Genomic DNA, 18,779 nt, shown 5'->3' on the forward strand with positions numbered 1-18,779 from the left:
AAAACTTATAAAAGTTGCCACTAATAATATGTTTTAGTGGCAACAATAATCGCCGCCAAAACCTATAAAAATCACCACTAATAATATGCTTTTGTGGTAACAATAGTCGCCGCCAAAACCGATAAAAGTATTCGCCGCCAATTCCAACAAAAGTCTAATGTTAGAAGAGTCATAAGTTGTATATTAAGTTATGCAACTCACTACAGGTTCAATAGATTTTGGTTCATTAGCCTTCACATTCTCTTCAATATTATTCCACAATTTTTGCATATCCTTGTGATTGTATCCGTAGATACAGACGGTAGAGTGATACAACGAAATTGATCGAACACATACAAATCTATCTTTACTAAATGCAACGCAACTATATGCAACATACATCGAATTTGAGCTAACAATAGTTATGAAGTGTGATTAGAAAACTATAAAGGCATATAAATGAAAATTATACTCATATTTATGAAATTCCCATTTATATCCTCTTACACATTATCAAAATATGTTTAACTTAAAAATATTTGATATTAAATTTTAAAGCCCAAAAATAATCCAATTCAAAAACCCCTAAAAACCAGCCCACTAGAATCTTGATTTTTACATCAAACAAAAAACCTAATTTTTATCAATAAATTGAATCAAAGCCACCTTTCAAGAACCAAAAAAGCAAATGGGGAAGAACACTAGTGCAAAAGGCAAAGAAAAGAAGGAAGCAGAACATAATGAACAAGATGGATTTTCTGTTCTATCTCCTTGTAAACCTGCCTCTTCTCATAAGGTACCATTTTTTTTCTTAATTAAGAAAAAATTAGGTTACCCTTTTCTATCATTGATTCATATATATGTGTTTCCATCATATCAAAACAAATCTCGTTCGTCGAAAAATTGTACTATCAGAATTAAATTTTTAGGTATATATATATAGTAGATGTTCCCTGAGTTACCTATTGGTACCTGTTGCTGGTGGGAGGTGGTAGATATCCTCTTGAATTAGTCAAGATGCATGAAAGTTGATAAGGACACCGTGTTTATGAAAAAAAATGTAGAATCCCTTTGATTTCTGTATATTTTGAATCCCTCGATAAAAATTGTGGCTTTGCTATTGATTATATGCTTGTTGATGTGTTTGATTATAGAATTTATTGATACTTCTGTTTCATTTCTTCTATAGGAGGAACAATCGCAGGTCGAATTGGAGATAAGATTGTTGGAGGCACTTGAAATCTACCCCCTTGCCAAATTGAGAGGTAAAAATTGTATAAGTTTTATGTGTCATTACTCTTTTTGTATGTTTCCTCTTTAAGTTTTGTTGTGTTTTTTGTTATATAAGCTGGAAAGGTGGTAGCTTATCATAGTTTGTCTAGTTCATAAGTAGAAATTCACAGTAAAATGTGGCGGATAGAAACTCGTGGTGTAATCTGGAACTTGTTGGTAAATTGAAGTGCTTTGATTACTAGGGTTTGAAGAATTTAATGCAGTGCACACCTTAGTATACACATTACCTTTCTAATTAGATGGACGGCGTGTAACTGTAAGGAGTTGTTTGGTTCATGTACTAGTTATGCATGAATTATAGTGGGGGGATTGTTTATGCAATAAATAATAATGTAAGGTTTGCGAGCTATTGCACAGACACATGGTTTTCCCTGTGCTACACTCAAAGTGTAGCGGGTTGCGTGTTCCCTTGTCATAAAACATTACTGCCTTATACCTAGGATGTAATAGAATTAGTCGTTTTCATGCTATTTAGCGTAGAGGGGTACCTTGCATAGCTAAGTAGGAAAGTTGTAGAATCTACGTTTTGATCGAGGAAAAAACAATAAAGTAGCTATGATCTTGAGAATATTTTTGGAATTTTATTAACTCTTGATGAGTAATCTTTTTTTTTTCTGAAGGCAAAAGAATAAAAAGGGGAGATTAGTTTGCATTAACTTTTGCTTTCTGCTGTGGGAGTGAGATGCGTTTAACATGTTCATCGTGATTCTTATTGCAGGCATCCATCGTCATTTTGTCCTTTTCGGCTTAACAGAGAATCTGCGTAGAAGGTTACTAGACTACTTTTGTCCTTTTCGTTTATTAACGCTTCATTTTGTGAATGAGCTTAGCTCATACCACCACACTCTCAGAGAAGAAATAAGAAATCCGAGGCATTTGGTTAGAACTTAATGTGATTTTATCGTTTATGTTTCACTCACCACTGATAATTTATTGTCACAGCTTGAGTAGGCAATTTACTCCTGATGATGTTTTGAAGCTGCTGGATCGCTTTTACGACTTAAATATGGTGGTATGTCTTGTTGGTTTACTTTTTATTTAACTTCAATCTTCACAACTTTTCTGTTATTCGGTATTTGACTTTGAAAGGCTACTTGTTTGAGCAGAGGAATTTACTTATGTAAAGCCATTCTTCCTGTTCCATGCTTATCAGAATCACTATATTCGGCATTTTATTTTTCATAGAATCTTCAACTTATACGCTTTTAGCTGTTCTGTTTCATATACACTAGAATCTTGGTTTTACGGGGAATTTTTTTTTTTGGAGTTACGTGGGATGAGTGTTCTTACTTTGGTGTTCTTTTAACTAATTTCAGAAACCAGATGATGCGGATGCTAAAATCTTTAATAAGGAAGAAGTGTTTTGCCTACCACACAGTTATTTCTTGATGGAGGAGCCTTGAGCTAGTTTGGAATCGATATGGATATTGAACTTTCACAGAGAATCCTCCTCCCCACCTCCCTCTTTCTGTATTTGGAGCCATTGTGAAGTATCAACACCCCTTGTGCTTAGAGATGTTGTCTGCATCACGCTCATTGGGTATAGTCCTTTCCCAGACTTTGTGTGAACGCAAGATGTTTTGTGCATCGGGCTGCTCTTTTTAATTTAGTCACTTTGTTGTTTTGTTGTATAATGCAAAATGTACAATGGCTAGAGTTTATTTGTACTAAATGCTGTGGTTGTTCAGCCATTATCCTTTTATCTAACATGGTTAATTAAATAGCTTCATGGCATATTTCTTTCATGTGACACAAATTTACAAATGCCCCAAAGGGATGACTTAGCGGTCAATGAGCATAGAGAGTTACAAGAAACCAAAAGATATCTCAGTTCACTGTAGCAGGAACTTTACTAACCTTCTCGGTCAATTAGTCTAACCATGGGAGGTGATAGGTATCATGTTGAATTTGTCAAGGTGCACGAAAGCTGATTAGGACACTATGGTTTTGGGGAAAAAAAAGATGTTGAATCCCCTCCATAAAAGTTGTGGCTTTGGTATTGATTATAGAATTTATTGATTCTTTTGTTTCTTTTCTTCTATAGGAGGAACAATCGCAGGTCGAATTGGAGATAAGATTGTTGGAGGCTCTTGAAATCTACCCCCTTGCCAAATTGAGAGGTAGAATTTGTACAAGTTTTGTGTGTCATTATTCATTTTATATGTTTCCTCTTTAAGTTTTGTTGTGGTTTTTGTTATTAAAGCTGAAAAGGTGGTAACTTTATCATAGTTTGTCTAGTTCATAAGTAGAAATTCACAGTAAAATGTGGCGGATAGAAACTAGTGGTGTAATCTGGAACTTGTTAAAATTTTGTGGTAAATACAAGTGCTTTGATTACTAGGGTTTGAAGAATTTAATACAGTGCACACCTTAGCGCACACGTTACCTTTCTATTTAATGGACGGCGTGCAACTGTAAGGAGTCAGCTCATAGTTATGCATGAATGATAATGTAGGGATTGTTTATGCAATAAATAATGATGTAAGGTTTGCGAGCTATTGCACAAGGCACATGGTTTATTCTGTGTGTACTCAAAGTGTAGTAGTTGCCCTTGTCATAAAGCATTACTGCCTTATACCTAGGCGGTAATAGAATTAGTCGCTTTCACGCTATTTAGCGTAGAGGGGTACCTTGTATAGCTAAGTAGAAGAGTTGTAGAATGTACGTTGTGATCGAGGAAAAAACAATAACTCTTGATGAGTAATTTTTTTTTCTGTAGGCAAAAGAAATGAAAACCACAGATTAGCTTGCATTAACTTTTGCTTTCTGCTGTGGGAGTGAGACGCGTTTAACATGTTCATCGTGATTATTATTGCAGGCATCCATCGTCATTTGGTCCTATACGGCTTAACAGAGAATCTGTGTAGGAGGTTACTAGACTACTTTTGTCCTTTTCGTTTATTTAGCTCTTCATTTTCTGGCTTCATGAATGAGCTTAGCTCTTACCGTACTCTCAGTGAAGAAATAAGAAATCCGAGGCATTTGGTTATAACTTAATGTGATCTTCAACTTATGCTTTTAGCTGTTCTGTTTCATACACTAGAATCTTTGTTTTACGGGCCAATTTTTTTATTTTTTTTTGAGTTACGTGGGACGAGTGTTCTTATTGTGGTGTTCTTGTAACTAATTTCAGAAATCAGAGGACGAGGATGCTGAAATCTTTAATCGAGAGGAAGTGTTTTGCCTACCGTACAGTTATTTCTCAATGGAGGAACCTTGAGCTAGTTTGGACGAGTGTTTTTTGTGAAACCCTCCATCCCCACCCCCGCTTTCTGTATTTGGCTATATTATGAAGCATCGACATTACCTGTGCTAAGAGATGTTATCTACATCACGCTCCTTGGGTGTAGTCCTTCCCCATACATTGTGTGAATGTTGGATGTTTTGTGCATCGGACTACTCTTTTTAATTTGGCCTCTTAGTTGTTGTATTGTATGACTAGAGTTTATTTCTACTAAACACTGGTAGTTCAGCCATTATCCTTTTTTTCGAACATGGCTAAATAGCTTCATGGTAAATTTCTTTCATGTGGCACAAATTTACAAGTGTCCCAAAGGGATGACTTAGTGGTCAATGAGGATAGAGTTAAAAGAAACCAAAAGATCTTTCACTTCACCATAGTAGAAATTTCGCTAAACTTCTCGACAAGTTAGTCTAACCAGGGGATTCCTTCTTGCTTATNTTCTGAAATCTTTAATCGAGAGGAAGTGTTTTGCCTACAGTACAGTTATTTCTCAATGGAGGAACCTTGAGCTAGTTTGGACAGTGTTTTTTGTGAAACCCTCCATTCCCACCCCCGCTTTCTGTATTTGGCTGTATTATGAAGCATCAACATTACCTGTGCTAAGAGATGTTAGCTACATCACGCTCCTTGGGTGTAGTCTTTCCCCAGACATTGTGTGAATGTTGGATGTTTTGTGCACGGACTACTCTTTTTAATTTGGTCTCATAGTTGTTGTATTGTATGACTAGAGTTTATTTCTACTAAACGCTGTGGTAGTTCAGCCATTATCCTTTTTTTCGAACATGGCTAAATAGCTTCATGGTAAATTTCTTTCATGTGGCACAAATTTACAAGTGTCCCAAAGGGATGACTTAGTGGTCAATGAGGATAGAGTTAAAAGAAACCAAAAGATCTTTCACTTCACCATAGTAGAAATTTCGCTAAACTTCTCGACAAGTTAGTCTAACCAGGGGATTCCTTCTTGCTTATCTACCCATTGTAAATGATTACTAATAAACTTAGAATACAAATGAGATTTAAAAGACCATCATTGGGGAAAATGATGCAATAGCTTTGGTTAGAGCAAATCTCAAAACGACATAACCAAATAATTATTTTTCCAATGATGGATTTCGCGCTACAGAATGAATCAAAGGAACTAAGGACATTTCCAATACCGAGATGAAAACTAGGTGCATTTTCCTCTTTTGTCCAAGCTGCTTTGGTTGTTGGAGTTATATGGTGCATATTTCTCATTTGTTTAAGCTTTAGTTGATACAAATGGTTGATCTCGAATATCTGTTTGGCCATGAAAAATATGTGTTTTTAAAAAAATAATTTTTTACCTTATTTGAAAACCAATGTTTGATCATAAAAATTCCAAATCCAACTTGAACAAGTTGTTTTCCAACTCACTTTTCGCTTTTGAAGTTGTATTTGAGTATATTCAAATATGGACATTATTCCATTTTTTACAAAAAAATTATTAATCAAACACAATTTCATCTTCAACTCCAATTCCATAAATTTTTAAAAAAGTGATAAATATTTGGAAGAATGTAACAACAGCTAATAACAAAAACAACATATAGTAACAAAACAATACAATAGTCGAGGTACAAGGAATCAACAGATAGTAACATAAATCGAAGAACAAGAAACTACAAGAGCAATACTACGACTACTAATATGAACTAATGGCAAGGCAATGCATAACTATAAATGATTGAACATAAAAAAAGGAAAGAAGATGCTATTAAGTAATACAAAATGAGCCTGTTGTTTAGATGATAACTCTTCCACAATTAACAACATGAGTAACTCAAAAACAAAAATTCAATGAACAAGTCTCAAACTAGTAAAAAAAAATCAGATAATGAATTGTATGTTCTTCTGACGAGGCCATTGCAAAAGCAGTTTTGTCTAGTAAACCTGAGATTATTTCTTTTTCCTGAATTAATTTGTTGCGCGTATCGACTATTGTTTTGATTTTGATACCAAGAAAATAACTCATTTCAGGTTCAACAGATTTTGCCTCAGCAAATTTTGGTTCATCAGCCTTCACATTCTTCAGTATTATTCCGCAATTTTTGGATATCCTCATGATTTGTATCCGTAGATACAGACTGTTGAGTGATACAACGAAATTGATCGAACACATACAAATCTATCTTTACTATATGCAGCGCGACTATATGCATTGATACATCGAATTTGAACTAACAATAGGTATGAAGTGTAATTAGAAAAACTATAAAAGGCATTTAAATGAAAATTATACTCATATTTATGAAATATCCATTTATATCCTCTTATACTTTATCAAATATGATTAACTTAAAAATATTTGATATTAAATTTTAAAACCCAAAAATAATCCAATTTAAAAACCCCTAGAAACCAGCCCACAAGAAACTTGATTTTTAGATCAAACAAAAAAACCTAGTTTTTATCAATAAATTGAATCAAAGCCACCTTTCAAGAACCAAAAAGCAAATGGGGAAGAACACTAGTGCAAAAGGCAAAGAAAAGAAGGAAGCAGAACATGATGAACAAGATGGATTTTCTGTTCATTCTCCTTGTAATCCTGCCTCTTCTCATAAGGTACCATTTTTTTTTTCTTAATTAAGAAAAAATTTAGGTTACCCTTTTCTATCATTGATTCATATATATGTGTTTTCATCATAGCAGAACAAATCTCCTTTGTCAAAAAATTATACTATCAGAATTAAATATTTAGGTATATATATATAGTAGATGTTCCCTTTTATATAAATAGTGAATTGAGTTACTTGGTGGTATATGTTGCTGGTGGGAGGTGGTAGGTATCATGTTGAATTAGTCAAGGTGCACGAAAGTAGATCAGGACACCATGGTTATGAAAAAAAAAGATGTTGAATCCCTTCCATAAAAGTTGTGGCTTTGCTACTGATTATAGAATTTATTGATTCTTTTGTTGCTTTTCTTCTATAGGAGGAACAATCGCAGGTCGAATTGGAGATAAGATTGTTGGAGGCTCTTGAAATCTACCCCCTTGCCAAATTGAGAGGTAGAATTTGTATAAGTTTTGTGTGTCATTATTCATTTTATATGTTTCCTCTTTAAGTTTTGTTGTGGTTTTTGTTATTAAAGCTGAAAAGGTGGTAACTTTATCATAGTTTGTCTAGTTCATAAGTAGAAATTCACAGTAAAATGTGCTGGATAGAAACTCGTGGTGTAATCTGGAACTTGTTGAGATTTTGTGGTAAATACAAGTGCTTTGATTAGTAGGGTTTGAAGAATTTAATACAGTGCACACCTTAGCGCACACGTTACCTTTCTATTTAATGGATGGCGTGCAACTGTAAGGAGTTGGCTCATTCATGTATTAGTTATGCATGAATTATAATGTTGGGATTGTTTATGCAATAAATAATGATGTAAGGTTTGCGAGATATTGCACAAAGCACGTGGTTTATTCTATGCGCACTCAAAGTATAGCAGTTGCATCTTCCCTTGTCATAAAGCATTACTGCCTTATACCTAGGCTGTAATAGAATTAGTCGCTTTCATGCTATTTAGAGTAGAGGGGTACCTTGCATAGCTAAGTAGAAGAGTTGTAGAATGTACGTTGTGATCGAGGAAAAAACAAATACTCTTGATGAGTAATTTTTTTTTTCTGAAGGCAAAAGAAATGAAAAGCGCAGATTAGCTTGCATTAACTTTAATTTTGCTTTCTGCTGTGGGAGTGAGATGCGTTTAACATGTTCATCGTGATTCTTATTGCAGGCATCCATCGTCATTTTGTCCTTTTCGGCTTAACAGAGTATCTGCGTAGAAGGTTATTAGACTACTTGTCCTTTTCGTTTATTAACTCTTCATTTTGTGAATGAGCTTAGCTCCTACCACACTCTCAGAGAAGAAATAAGAAATCCGAGGCATTTGGTTAGAACTTGATGTGATTTTATCGTTTATGTTTCACTCACCACTGATAATTTATTGTCACAGCTTGAGAAGGCAATTTACTCCTGATGATGTTTTGAAGCTGCTGGATCGCTTCTACGACATAAATATGGTGGTATGTCTTATTGGTTTACCTTTTATTTAACTTCAATCTTCACAACTTTTCCGTTATTCGGTATTTGACTTTGAAAGGCTGCTTGTTTGAGCAGAGGAATTTACATATCTAAAGCCATTCTTCCTGTTCCATGCTTATCAGAATCACTATATTTGGCATTTTATTTTTCATAGAATCTTCAACTTATGCTTTTAGCTGTTCTGTTTCATAAACTAGAATTTTGGATTTACGGGGATTTTTTTTTTGGAGTTACATGGGATGAGTGTTCTTACTGTGGTGTTCTTTTAACTAATTTCAGAAACCAGATGACGGGGATGCTAAAATCTTTAATAAGGAAGAAGTGTTTTGCCTACCGCACAGTTATTTCTTGATGGAGGAGCCTTGAGCTAGTTTGGAATCGATATGGATATTGAACTTTCATAGAGAATCCTCCTCCCCACCCCACTCCCCCACCTCTTTATGTATTTGGATCCATTGTGAAGTATCAACATCCCTTGTGCTTAGAGATGTTGTTTACATCACGCTCTTTGGGTATAGTCCTTTCCCATACTTTGTGTGAACGCAAGATGTTTTGTGCATTGGACTGCTCTTTTTAATTTCGTCACTTTGTTGTATAATGCAAAATGTACAATGGCAAGAGTTTATTTGTACTAAATGCTGTGGTTGTTCAAGCCATTATCCTTTTATCTAACATGGTTAATTAAATAGCTTCATGGTATATTTCTTTCATGTGACACAAATTTACAAATGCCCCAAAGGGATGACTTAGCGGTCAATGAGCATAGAGTTACAAGAAACCAAAAGATCTTTCACTTCACTATAGCAGCTAACCTTCTTTGTCAGTTAGTCTAACCATAGGGGATTCCTTCTTGCTTATCCACCCATCGAAAATGATTACGATGGATTTCGTGCTACGGAATGAATCAAGGAACTAAAGATGTTTCCAATACTGAGGTTTGAATTCCAGATGACAACTAGGTGCATTTTCCTCTTTTGTCCAAGCCTCTTTGGTTGATGGAGGTATATGCATGCATGTTTCTCATTTGTTTAAGCTTTAGTTCATACAAATGGTTGATCTCGAATATCTGTTTGGCTATGAAAAGTATGTCTTTTTAAGAAAATCATCTTTTACCTTATTTGAAAATCAATGTTTGATCATGAAAATTCCAAATTCAACTTGAATAAGTTGTTTTCCAACTCACTTTTCGCTTTTGAAGTTGTATTTGAGTATATTCAAATATGGACATTATTCCATTTTTTGCAAAAAAATTAATCAAACACAATTTCATCTTCAACTCAAATTCCATAAATTTAAAAAAAAGTGAAAAATATTTGGAAGAAGGTAACAACATATAATAACAAAAACAACATATAGTAGCAAAACTATAACAAAACTATACAATAGTCGAAGTACAAGGAATCGACAGCTAGCAACATAAATCAAAGAACAAGAAAACTACAAGAGTAATACTACTACGACTAATATGAACGAACAACAAGACAATGCATGACTATAAATGATTGAACATAAGAAAAGAAAGAAGATACTATTAAGTAATACAAAATGTGCCTGTTGTTTAGATGATAACTCTTCCACAATAAACAACATGAGTAAATTAAAAACAAAAAAATCAATGAATAAGTCTCAAACTAGTAAACTATCAGATGATCATTCAATAAATTGCATCTGCAGTTGTGTCTTGTAAAACTGAGAAAACAAAATATAAATCCTCTAGTAATTTGTTGCGCGTATCGACTATTGTTTATCTTTTGATGCCTCCTATGATGATGCCAATAAAATAAAAATTTGATATTAGAAGAGTCATAAGCTGTAAACTTCAAAAAATGTATGTATGTTAAGTTATGCAACTTACTTCAGGTTCAACAGATTTTGCCTCCGTAGATTTTGCTTCAGCAGATTTTGCATCAGCAGATTTTGGTTCAACAGCTTTTGGTTCATCAGTCTTCACATTCTCTTCACCTGTACAAAAACTTTATCTTCAGTACTATTGCTTCGAAAAGATTTCTTTCTTGCATGAGTTTAAGTTCTATGCACTGACGAGTTACTTTTTTTGGACCCAATCAAGTCATTTATAAGGTGGTTGCGACTAAATCTTTCGATAAGCATTAATTTGTAACTTGATGACTATGGTATATATGGTACCTGACCTATTATATGAGAAGTTTGGTTCAGAGGGAGAAGAAAAGTCAAAAATTGGAAAAGGAAAATTATTTGATACGTCGATCCTCCAAAAAAGAAATAAGCAAAGTTCAGTCGTTGAGTGACAAAAAATTATGGAAAGTTACAATCCCCTTAATGGAATAGAGCACCTACATGCCTTCATCGACGTTGTTTTTTGACTGGAGGTCTGAGAGCTAACTATCGAGATTTTGGACTATTAGGACCCATACTTTGTGAAATGGTTCATGCATGTTTGTTGCCAGGAGAAACAAGGTCAAGTTGGTAAGGTAACAACACTTCATTTCTATTTTCTCTATGGTTGATGATATCGTAGAAGCCTCTTTACAATTTTCTATAAATAAGCAATTCTATTTGTACAAATAGGGATGAGGGGTGTGTTTACACTGTCTGTGCATATAACTTTCAAATCTTTACCGCATTTTTATACTTCAGTGGTTAAAGTAGCAAAAGTAGAAATAGTATGTGTATATCATTGCTAAGATAGAAACATTTCTACTATGCGCGTAGTCTGAGGAGGGGTCAGACCACAAGGGTTTATTATATGAAGCCTTACCCTACATTTGAGAGGCTGTTTCCACAGATGATCCCGTGACCTTTAGGTCACATGGTAACAATTTTACTAGTTACATCATGGATAGCCTTCATCCATTTTATATTAGTTGTTTAGGATAATTACCTCCATCTTCAGGCAAATCAGAAGTCCATAGAGTGAGGTTGTCTCTCAAGAGCTGCATAATTAAGGTACTGTCCTTGTATGATTCCTCACTTAAAGTGTCTAACTCTGCAATTGCCTCATCAAAAGCTTGTTTAGCCAAGTAACATGCCCTGCAAATTGAGTCATTAATATTTAATAATCTTATCTTATCAAATATTTACAAGATTAATCAACATTGGTTCACTTGCAGGATTACACTCGGTACGTTGCTGTTGTATTAATCAAGATTGGTTAAAAATGTTACCTTTCAGGAGAGTTCTTGATCTCATAGTAGAAAACAGAGAAGTTCAAAGCAAGACCAAGCCGAATCGGATGAGTTGAAGAGAGATCAGTGTTTGCAGTGGCAGTAGCAACCTAAAAGGAGCAAAAAGATGCAAAATCAAGTGGCATCCCAAGTAATGTGCATTGATTAATCGACTGATCGTGCATTTTTAGTTAAGATGGAAGAAGAAGTAACTTGCCTCATAGCCCTTCCATGATTGTTCAGAAGCCTCTTTCCTTTCTAAATCAGTCTTGAACTCAGCGAGGTAACGAAAATAGTCACCTTTCCTGAACCAGAATGACAAAGATAAGAAGGTAAATCTATTAGAAATAAATCAAAAACTGAAAGAGTTTGATTTTGGAACATCTGATTCACTGGCACTACTAAAAAGTCTCATGCTTGTGTTAGTGTTGATGATGGTTTCATTATCTTAGACCACAAGGATCACGGTCATGCTTATCGTTTTCATTTCAATCATCATATTAATGACAAAACTCCTTGCGCTCTCCCTCGGTATAGGAGATTGGGAGATTATAGGTGAGCCAGATCTTCACGAACCATATTCAACTTCTTTTTCATTTCTTTTTTTTCAAATTGTAGTGCCCTAGACAACTTGTGTCCACATCGACTAATTCCATGAGGTATTTGCTACCTCGCACGAGCATATGTACCATTTAACTCTATCCACCAAGACTTGGACAAATGACAGGAAATCACACCTAGTGTCTTTTGCCTCCGATTTGAACTTGAGAGACCTCACTATTCTCCCCCTTTTCATTGATGACTAGGCTACACTCTAGGCCGCAAACCATATTCAACTTTAAGACATTTCATTGTACTTTTAACACCCTCATGAAGAGTTACACTTCAATATCATTTCCTCGCCCATTGATCATAACAGAGCAAATGTTGGTATAACAGTGAACATAGGGATGATACTAGGAAGCACAGTTTAAAAAGAAAACTCGATGGACTTACATTTTGTAATAGAAGACAGTAGCTTCACCAGTGCCAGCAGATGGAATGAGATGTTTATCAATAATTTCAAGAATATCAGAGCAAATCTTGGAGAGCTCTTCCTCGACCTTTTGACGATAGCCTTTTATCAGCCTGACATTTTGCTCATTCCCTTTCGACTCTTCTTTCTGTTCAATGGAAGACATAATACGCCATGAAGCTCTTCGAGCTCCAATGACGTTCTTGTAGCCAACAGAAAGCAAGTTCCTTTCCTCCACTGTCAATTCCACATCAAGTTTTGCAACATTCTTCATACTCTCAACCATCTCTGTAAAATTAAGATTTATACATTCCATTTAAGAAGTATACAATATTCATAAACCAAGATTCAACTTTTAACTATTTAGTTATCAATCAACAAAAAATTATCTTCGAGTCAATTTTTCAAATGGTCGCTCAACTAATAGTTATTATATCTTCGAGTTGATTTTTCTTCTTTTTGTCCGAGTCATCACTTGATCATTCAAATCGAAGCAATTGCATGTCCAAATTTGGCCTATATGCCATGACTAGTAATCAATAGATCAACCTTCGTCATATATTCCATACATCACACTAGATCATAAATATCACCCGGGAAAAAACTTTATGTAAAAGACACATGTCATGCATTTATTACTTTAATTTGATGCATATCGCGAGTAATTAACTATTTTTTCATTATTGCACATTCACATTGTACTCATATGCTCCATTTCTCAAATCTTTTACATAGAAATTACTAATACAAAGATGCAAACGAATCTATCATACATAAACAATCTTGGACTACATAAATGTAATAAAAGAAGCTTTTTAAAAAATCTTTAAAATGTAAAAAATTAATACGAATACCTACTACCTCCATATCAAGAATCCGTCTAAGGTACTGTCATACCTCTCTATAATAACATTTCACTATAACGATCAAATTTTCATTTGGAACCAATTTTTCATATTATATAATATGCTCTCTATAACATCATTTCGTTATATGACAAACGACATTGTTATAAAGAGGTTTGACTGTACAAAAGAAGGGAAAATAAATGAAACTAACCATCGTAACGCTCAGCTTGCTCAGCAAGCTTGGCCATGTAAACATGGGTTTCTCTTTCCTTTTGAGAAGCCATCTTCAATGCAAAATGTAGTAAACAAACAAGATAAAATAGGTGAGATGTTCAAATGTCAAAATTAAAATATAGTTTTCTTGTTTACAAATGAGATAGATAGATAGATAGATGTTTTGAAGGAGTTAAAGAAGGAAAGGAAAAGCGTTAGAAAAGGGAAAGTGGATGAATGAGAGAATTGTGGGAGGATTTGACTAAATCTCCATCTTTGGATAATTTTTAGTACATATACCATTCATGTTAATATTTGTATAATAGCATGAAAATAGGTAACAAACTTATTATTAGCTGATTGTAAATAACTGATAAGCTATATGTGCTGAAATTAATTTTATAAATGAGTAGTTATACATATTTAGATAAAATTGCTTAAAGTGCTAATAAGCATTGATGATGTGTTTCATTTTAAAAAAAGAGGCATCATATATAAACAATATATACTTAAACTTAACCTCAATTGGCAAGTTAACACGTTTCCATTGTGTCAGTTGAACACTCCAACTTACAAAATGATCATATAAACACCACCAAAATTTATTTGTGACGTCCCCGTCTCCACTATGTCAGTTGATCAAACACTCCAACATACAAAATGATCATATAAACACCACCAAAATTATCAAAAGTGAGTGTTTTTTAATATCCATCAGACGTTAACAAAATTTTGGTAGCTAGATGTAACGTTGTTAACTTGTATGCCTAATTATTATTTCACTCTTTTTCTTGTTGTATTATTAGGCTTGTATTTAGTTGTTCTATAAAGAAAAAACACTAAAAAAACGATGAAGATTAATTATTGAGATTTGAGAGGACTAAGTAGGTATTTAAAAAAGTCAATCAAAATATGAGGGCGATAATATTTATTGTTTAAAGTTAGAACAAAGTTTGATATCTTTAAAGTTTTTTATATCTGAATTCACAGTCAAAATTTAGAAGTTTGAATCTCGAAATTCCAACATCACAAATGATTATCCTATAAGTATTTGTGTAATAAATCAAAAGCTAGGTACAAGAATGATGTGAAATTAACCCGTAAGGGAGGCTAAATCGGTAGAGTAGGTGGTGGAATGCCAATAATCGATTTTCCTTGCCATCGCCTTTTCAGCCGTTTCCAAAAAAAAATATTTATTATGTGAAGTTTATAAATGATGAAGATATTGAATATTGAATAATGGCAGTAGCTCTTAAATACAAAACGTGATTCAATTTCAAAATTGGAACATATGAGATGACAAGTTCTTTCTATGCTGTAACTACTTCTTTTGCTACATCAAAGTACACCAGATGGAAAATCAAGAAAAAAAAACAACTTTTGCAGCAAAGTTCTTTCTTTATTCTTGAGCTTCCAAAACGTATAGTTTGTTTGCCCCAGCTGACATGCTCATGGAACGATATGAACATCAATATTCTTGTTCTGATTAGTATGCACATCAACGCTTTCCTGGAGAGTATAGTTTGTGGTTGCACTTCAATACCGCCACCCCAGTTGCTACCTTGATATGCTTTTAGAAGACCTTCCACAGAGGAAGCATACCTTTTTCTAATCCCACCAATCAAATCCACAATCCTACTTGCCATAGATCTCAACCAGAGCTTGACAAGTAGGACAATGAACATAAATAATAGGATTAGGAAAAAGTAAGCTCCTCTGTGATAGGTCTTCCGAAGGTATATCTAGGTAACAATTATGCACCTCAACACTTTTTTGGAGTAGTTTGTGGTTGAAAATCAATGCCACCACACTTTATACACCAAGTGCTACCTTGATATGCTTTTAGAAGACCAGCCATAGAGGAAACATACCTTTTTCTAATCCCACCAATAAAATCCAGTCCTACTTGTCATAAATCTCAATCAAAGCTTGACAAGTAGGACAATGAACTTAAATAATAGGATTAGGAAAAAGTAAGCTCCTCTATGACAGATCTTCTGAAGGTATGTCTAGGTAACAATTATGCACCTTAACACTTTTCTGGAGTAGGTTGTGGTTGAAAATTAATGCCACCACACTTTTGCTACCATGATATGCTTTTAGAAGACCAGCCATAGAGGAAACATACATTTTTCTAATCCCACCAATAAAATCCAGTCCTACTTGTCATAAATCTCAATCAAAGCTTGACAAGTAGGACAATGAACTTAAATAATAGGATTAGAAAAAAGTAAGCTCCTCTATGACAAATCTTCTGAAGGTATGTCTAGGTAACAATTATGCACCTTAACACTTTTCTGGAGTAGTTTGTGGTTGAAAATCAACGCCACCACACTTTATACACCAGTTGCTACCATGATATGCTTTTAGAAGACCAGCCATAGAGGAAACATACCTTTTTCTAATCCCACCAATAAAATCCACAGTCCTACTTGTCATAAATCTCAACCAAAGCTTGACAAGTGGGACAATGAACTTAAATAATAGGATTAGGAAAAAGTAAGCTCCTCTATGACAGGTCTTCTGAAGGTATAGCTAGGTAACAATTATGCACCTTAACACTTTTCTAGAGTAGGTTGTGGTTGAAAATTAATGCCACCACACTTTTGCTACCATGATATGCTTTTAGAAGACCAACCATAGAGGAAACATACCTTTTTCTAATCCCACAAATCAAATCAACCGTCCTACTTGCCATAAATCTCAACTAGAGCTTGACAAATAGGACAATGAACTTAAATAATAGGATTAGGAAAAAGTAAGCTCCTATATGACAGGTCTTCCGAAGGTATATCTAGGTAACAATTATGCACCTCAACACTTTTCTAGAGTAATTTGTGGTTGAAAATCAATGCCACCACACTTTATACACCAATTGCTACCATGATATGCTTTTAGAAGACTAACCATAGAGGAAACATGCCTTTTTCTAATCCCACCAATCAAATCAACAGTCCTACTTGCCATAAATCTCAACCAAAGCTTGAAAAGTAGGACAATGAACTTAAGTAATAGGATTAGGAAAAAGTAAGCTCCTCTCTGACAGGTCTTCCGAAGGTATATCTAGGTAACAATTATGCACCTAGTTGTGGCCTTGATATGCGTTTAGAAGACCTAGCATAGAGGTAACCTACCTTTTCTTAATCCACCAATCAAATTCACAGTCATACTTGCCATAAATCTCAATCAGAGCTTGAACAATAGGACAATGAACATAGATTGTAGGATTAAGATCATGTAGGCTCCTCTATGACATGTCTTCTAAAAGTATATCCAGCTAACAACTGGTATAGCGAACTAATAACTACTACTCTTCAAAAAAAGTTTTGATCTGCACAACAACTAGAACAGGAATATTGATATAGTACAACACATTATTTCATAGGCCAATTGACACGAGCCCACGACAACAATAGCGACGAGCAATCACTTCTTAAGTTCGAACTAAAATGATTGCCGAAGAGAACTCTTGATCTTTAGCAGCTGTAAAATGGATGTCAAGTACAAATACCCGGATGAAAGAGACCTTGAAATTGACAATACACAAAGTAAATCAATCTCATGCATGTAAAATTCTGAAAATCTAAGATAAAGAGAGTATAAATCTTATATACATAAACATAGATTTAGTACAAATACATATGCATGTCTGAAAAGATCATTTTCTTTTATTAATTTTGTAAAAGGGAAAGTGATCTTAATTCCTCAAAACTTCTACTAGTATTTCAATTTTTTTCCATCTCATGCATCCACCAAACAAATAGAAACACTTATCTCCCGTGTAACTAACTTGATCCTTACCACAAATCTTAAAATTTAGATTTTTTTTTTTAATTTAACCCTAATCTATATCTATGTCGGATATCCACATCTAAGTCCGACCAACTTAGATTAGGATTTACTCCGACCAATACTTTGACCTTTTAGTATTTCTAAAAAAAAATCATCTCATACCTACACCTAACAAGTGAGAAATTGAATCTATGCAAGTTATAAATTGAATAGAAAAAAATGATTTTTTCAGATCTTGTCGTATGTGTAAAAATGAAGATCTTTTAATGCATAAAACTAAAAAAAATGTAAGTGACTTACAAAATCAATTCTCACTAAACAAATAGAAACACATAACACATTCAACCCAATAAAAGTAGTCATGTTTTCTAAATCTTGAAATAAAACCCTAAATCATGATATCTATCATGTATAGAAAAATTCTTACCTTTTGAGGTTGGCTAACTTCTCCAAAGAGCCCAAATCACCAAATTAAAACTTTGTTTTGGCTAATATAGCCTACACATCTAAGGAGAAACAAAAATCTTTTGAAAATGATGGGGGTTACTCTTTCAAAAATTGAGAGAGAAGGGAGTAGATAGAGTTAGAAGAGCCCTAGTTTCTTCTTGATATTAGGGTTTTCTTTTCCTTTTATCGTGATAGTTTTAATATTAGAGCTGTCAATATGGGCTGATTCAGTTCATAAGAGCTTTAAAATTTTATGGATCGGGCTAGGTTGGGCCTTAAAACAACAAACACAAACTCAACCTATTACTATGTGGACTGCGGATTGCGTTGAGTCTCACTTTTTTTAAAGAGTAACTTTCACATATAGCAAACAAAAAAATCATATTTGTATGCTATAGCAAAGTTTGCATAATTGCGCTCCATAGCAAACATATATATATGTATAATTCGCTATACATATACAATTAAAAGCTGTCTATTTCGCTATACATATATACAAAAAGAGCAATTGTATAATTCGTTGGCTCCTCTTCAGAATTGTATAATTTCATTATACAAACATAAAACTGGGCAGGAGAATATTTTTATTGTATAATTATATGTGTACAGGACGAATATATATGTATTTGCATGTGTATATACAATTTTCTCTCGCTTTATACAAACAGAAACGCAATTTATACACTTCTGTGTATAAAGCGAGAGAGGAGAACACAGAGGGAGTGAGAGAGAGAGGAGAGTGGCGAGCGA

At 34.1% G+C, this 18,779-nt stretch overlaps 3 protein-coding genes across 4 annotated transcripts; 2 read left to right on the top strand and 1 right to left on the bottom strand.

Moving 5' to 3' along the window:
• The first annotated feature begins 664 nt into the window (after positions 1-664).
• On the top strand, positions 665-3,393 carry LOC125868226 (uncharacterized). Of its 2 annotated transcripts, XM_049548859.1 has the most exons (5): positions 665-775; positions 1,169-1,244; positions 1,991-2,042; positions 2,215-2,284; positions 2,589-2,675. In XM_049548859.1, exons 1-5 carry the CDS (start codon positions 668-670, stop codon positions 2,673-2,675), a joined length of 393 nt encoding a protein of 130 aa, XP_049404816.1. In that variant the 5' UTR covers positions 665-667. The 2 variants fall into 2 exon arrangements, 1 of the variants encoding a protein (XP_049404816.1); XR_007446718.1 differs by lacking the exons at positions 1,169-1,244; positions 1,991-2,042; positions 2,215-2,284; positions 2,589-2,675 and adding an exon at positions 3,317-3,393 and having other exon boundaries at positions 675-775.
• A 3,587-nt stretch (positions 3,394-6,980) lies between these two features.
• LOC125868225 (uncharacterized) lies at positions 6,981-8,937 on the top strand. Its single transcript, XM_049548858.1, has 5 exons — positions 6,981-7,099; positions 7,469-7,544; positions 8,264-8,315; positions 8,483-8,552; positions 8,851-8,937. Exons 1-5 carry the CDS (start codon positions 6,992-6,994, stop codon positions 8,935-8,937), a joined length of 393 nt encoding a protein of 130 aa, XP_049404815.1. The 5' UTR covers positions 6,981-6,991.
• Positions 8,938-10,298: 1,361 nt separating this feature from the next.
• Positions 10,299-14,093, bottom strand: LOC125868227 (14-3-3-like protein GF14 iota). Its single transcript, XM_049548860.1, is given in 9 exon segments — positions 10,299-10,332; positions 10,427-10,533; positions 11,432-11,580; positions 11,715-11,824; positions 11,932-12,019; positions 12,711-13,017; positions 13,789-13,903; positions 13,906-13,959; positions 13,962-14,093. Coding segments are annotated over 9 exon segments (1,086 nt in total). The 3' UTR covers positions 10,299-10,308.
• Positions 14,094-18,779: the final 4,686 nt, after the last annotated feature.

Source organism: Solanum stenotomum, chromosome 6 (genome assembly GCF_019186545.1).
Source record: "Solanum stenotomum isolate F172 chromosome 6, ASM1918654v1, whole genome shotgun sequence".
In the NCBI taxonomy this organism is placed as follows: Eukaryota; Viridiplantae; Streptophyta; class Magnoliopsida; order Solanales; family Solanaceae; genus Solanum; species Solanum stenotomum.

Excerpts from the sequence above, each read along its gene's own strand:
- LOC125868226 (XM_049548859.1), top strand. The coding sequence starts at position 668 with ATGGGGAAGAACACTAGTGCAAAAGGCAAAGAAAAGAAGGAAGCAGAA. Across the intron at positions 1,245-1,990 it reads CCCCCTTGCCAAATTGAGAG|GCATCCATCGTCATTTTGTC; the intron begins GTAAAAATTGTA and ends TTCTTATTGCAG. Across the intron at positions 2,285-2,588 it reads TTTACGACTTAAATATGGTG|AAACCAGATGATGCGGATGC; the intron begins GTATGTCTTGTT and ends AACTAATTTCAG.
- LOC125868225 (XM_049548858.1), top strand. The coding sequence starts at position 6,992 with ATGGGGAAGAACACTAGTGCAAAAGGCAAAGAAAAGAAGGAAGCAGAA. Across the intron at positions 7,100-7,468 it reads ATCCTGCCTCTTCTCATAAG|GAGGAACAATCGCAGGTCGA; the intron begins GTACCATTTTTT and ends TTTCTTCTATAG. Across the intron at positions 8,553-8,850 it reads TCTACGACATAAATATGGTG|AAACCAGATGACGGGGATGC; the intron begins GTATGTCTTATT and ends AACTAATTTCAG.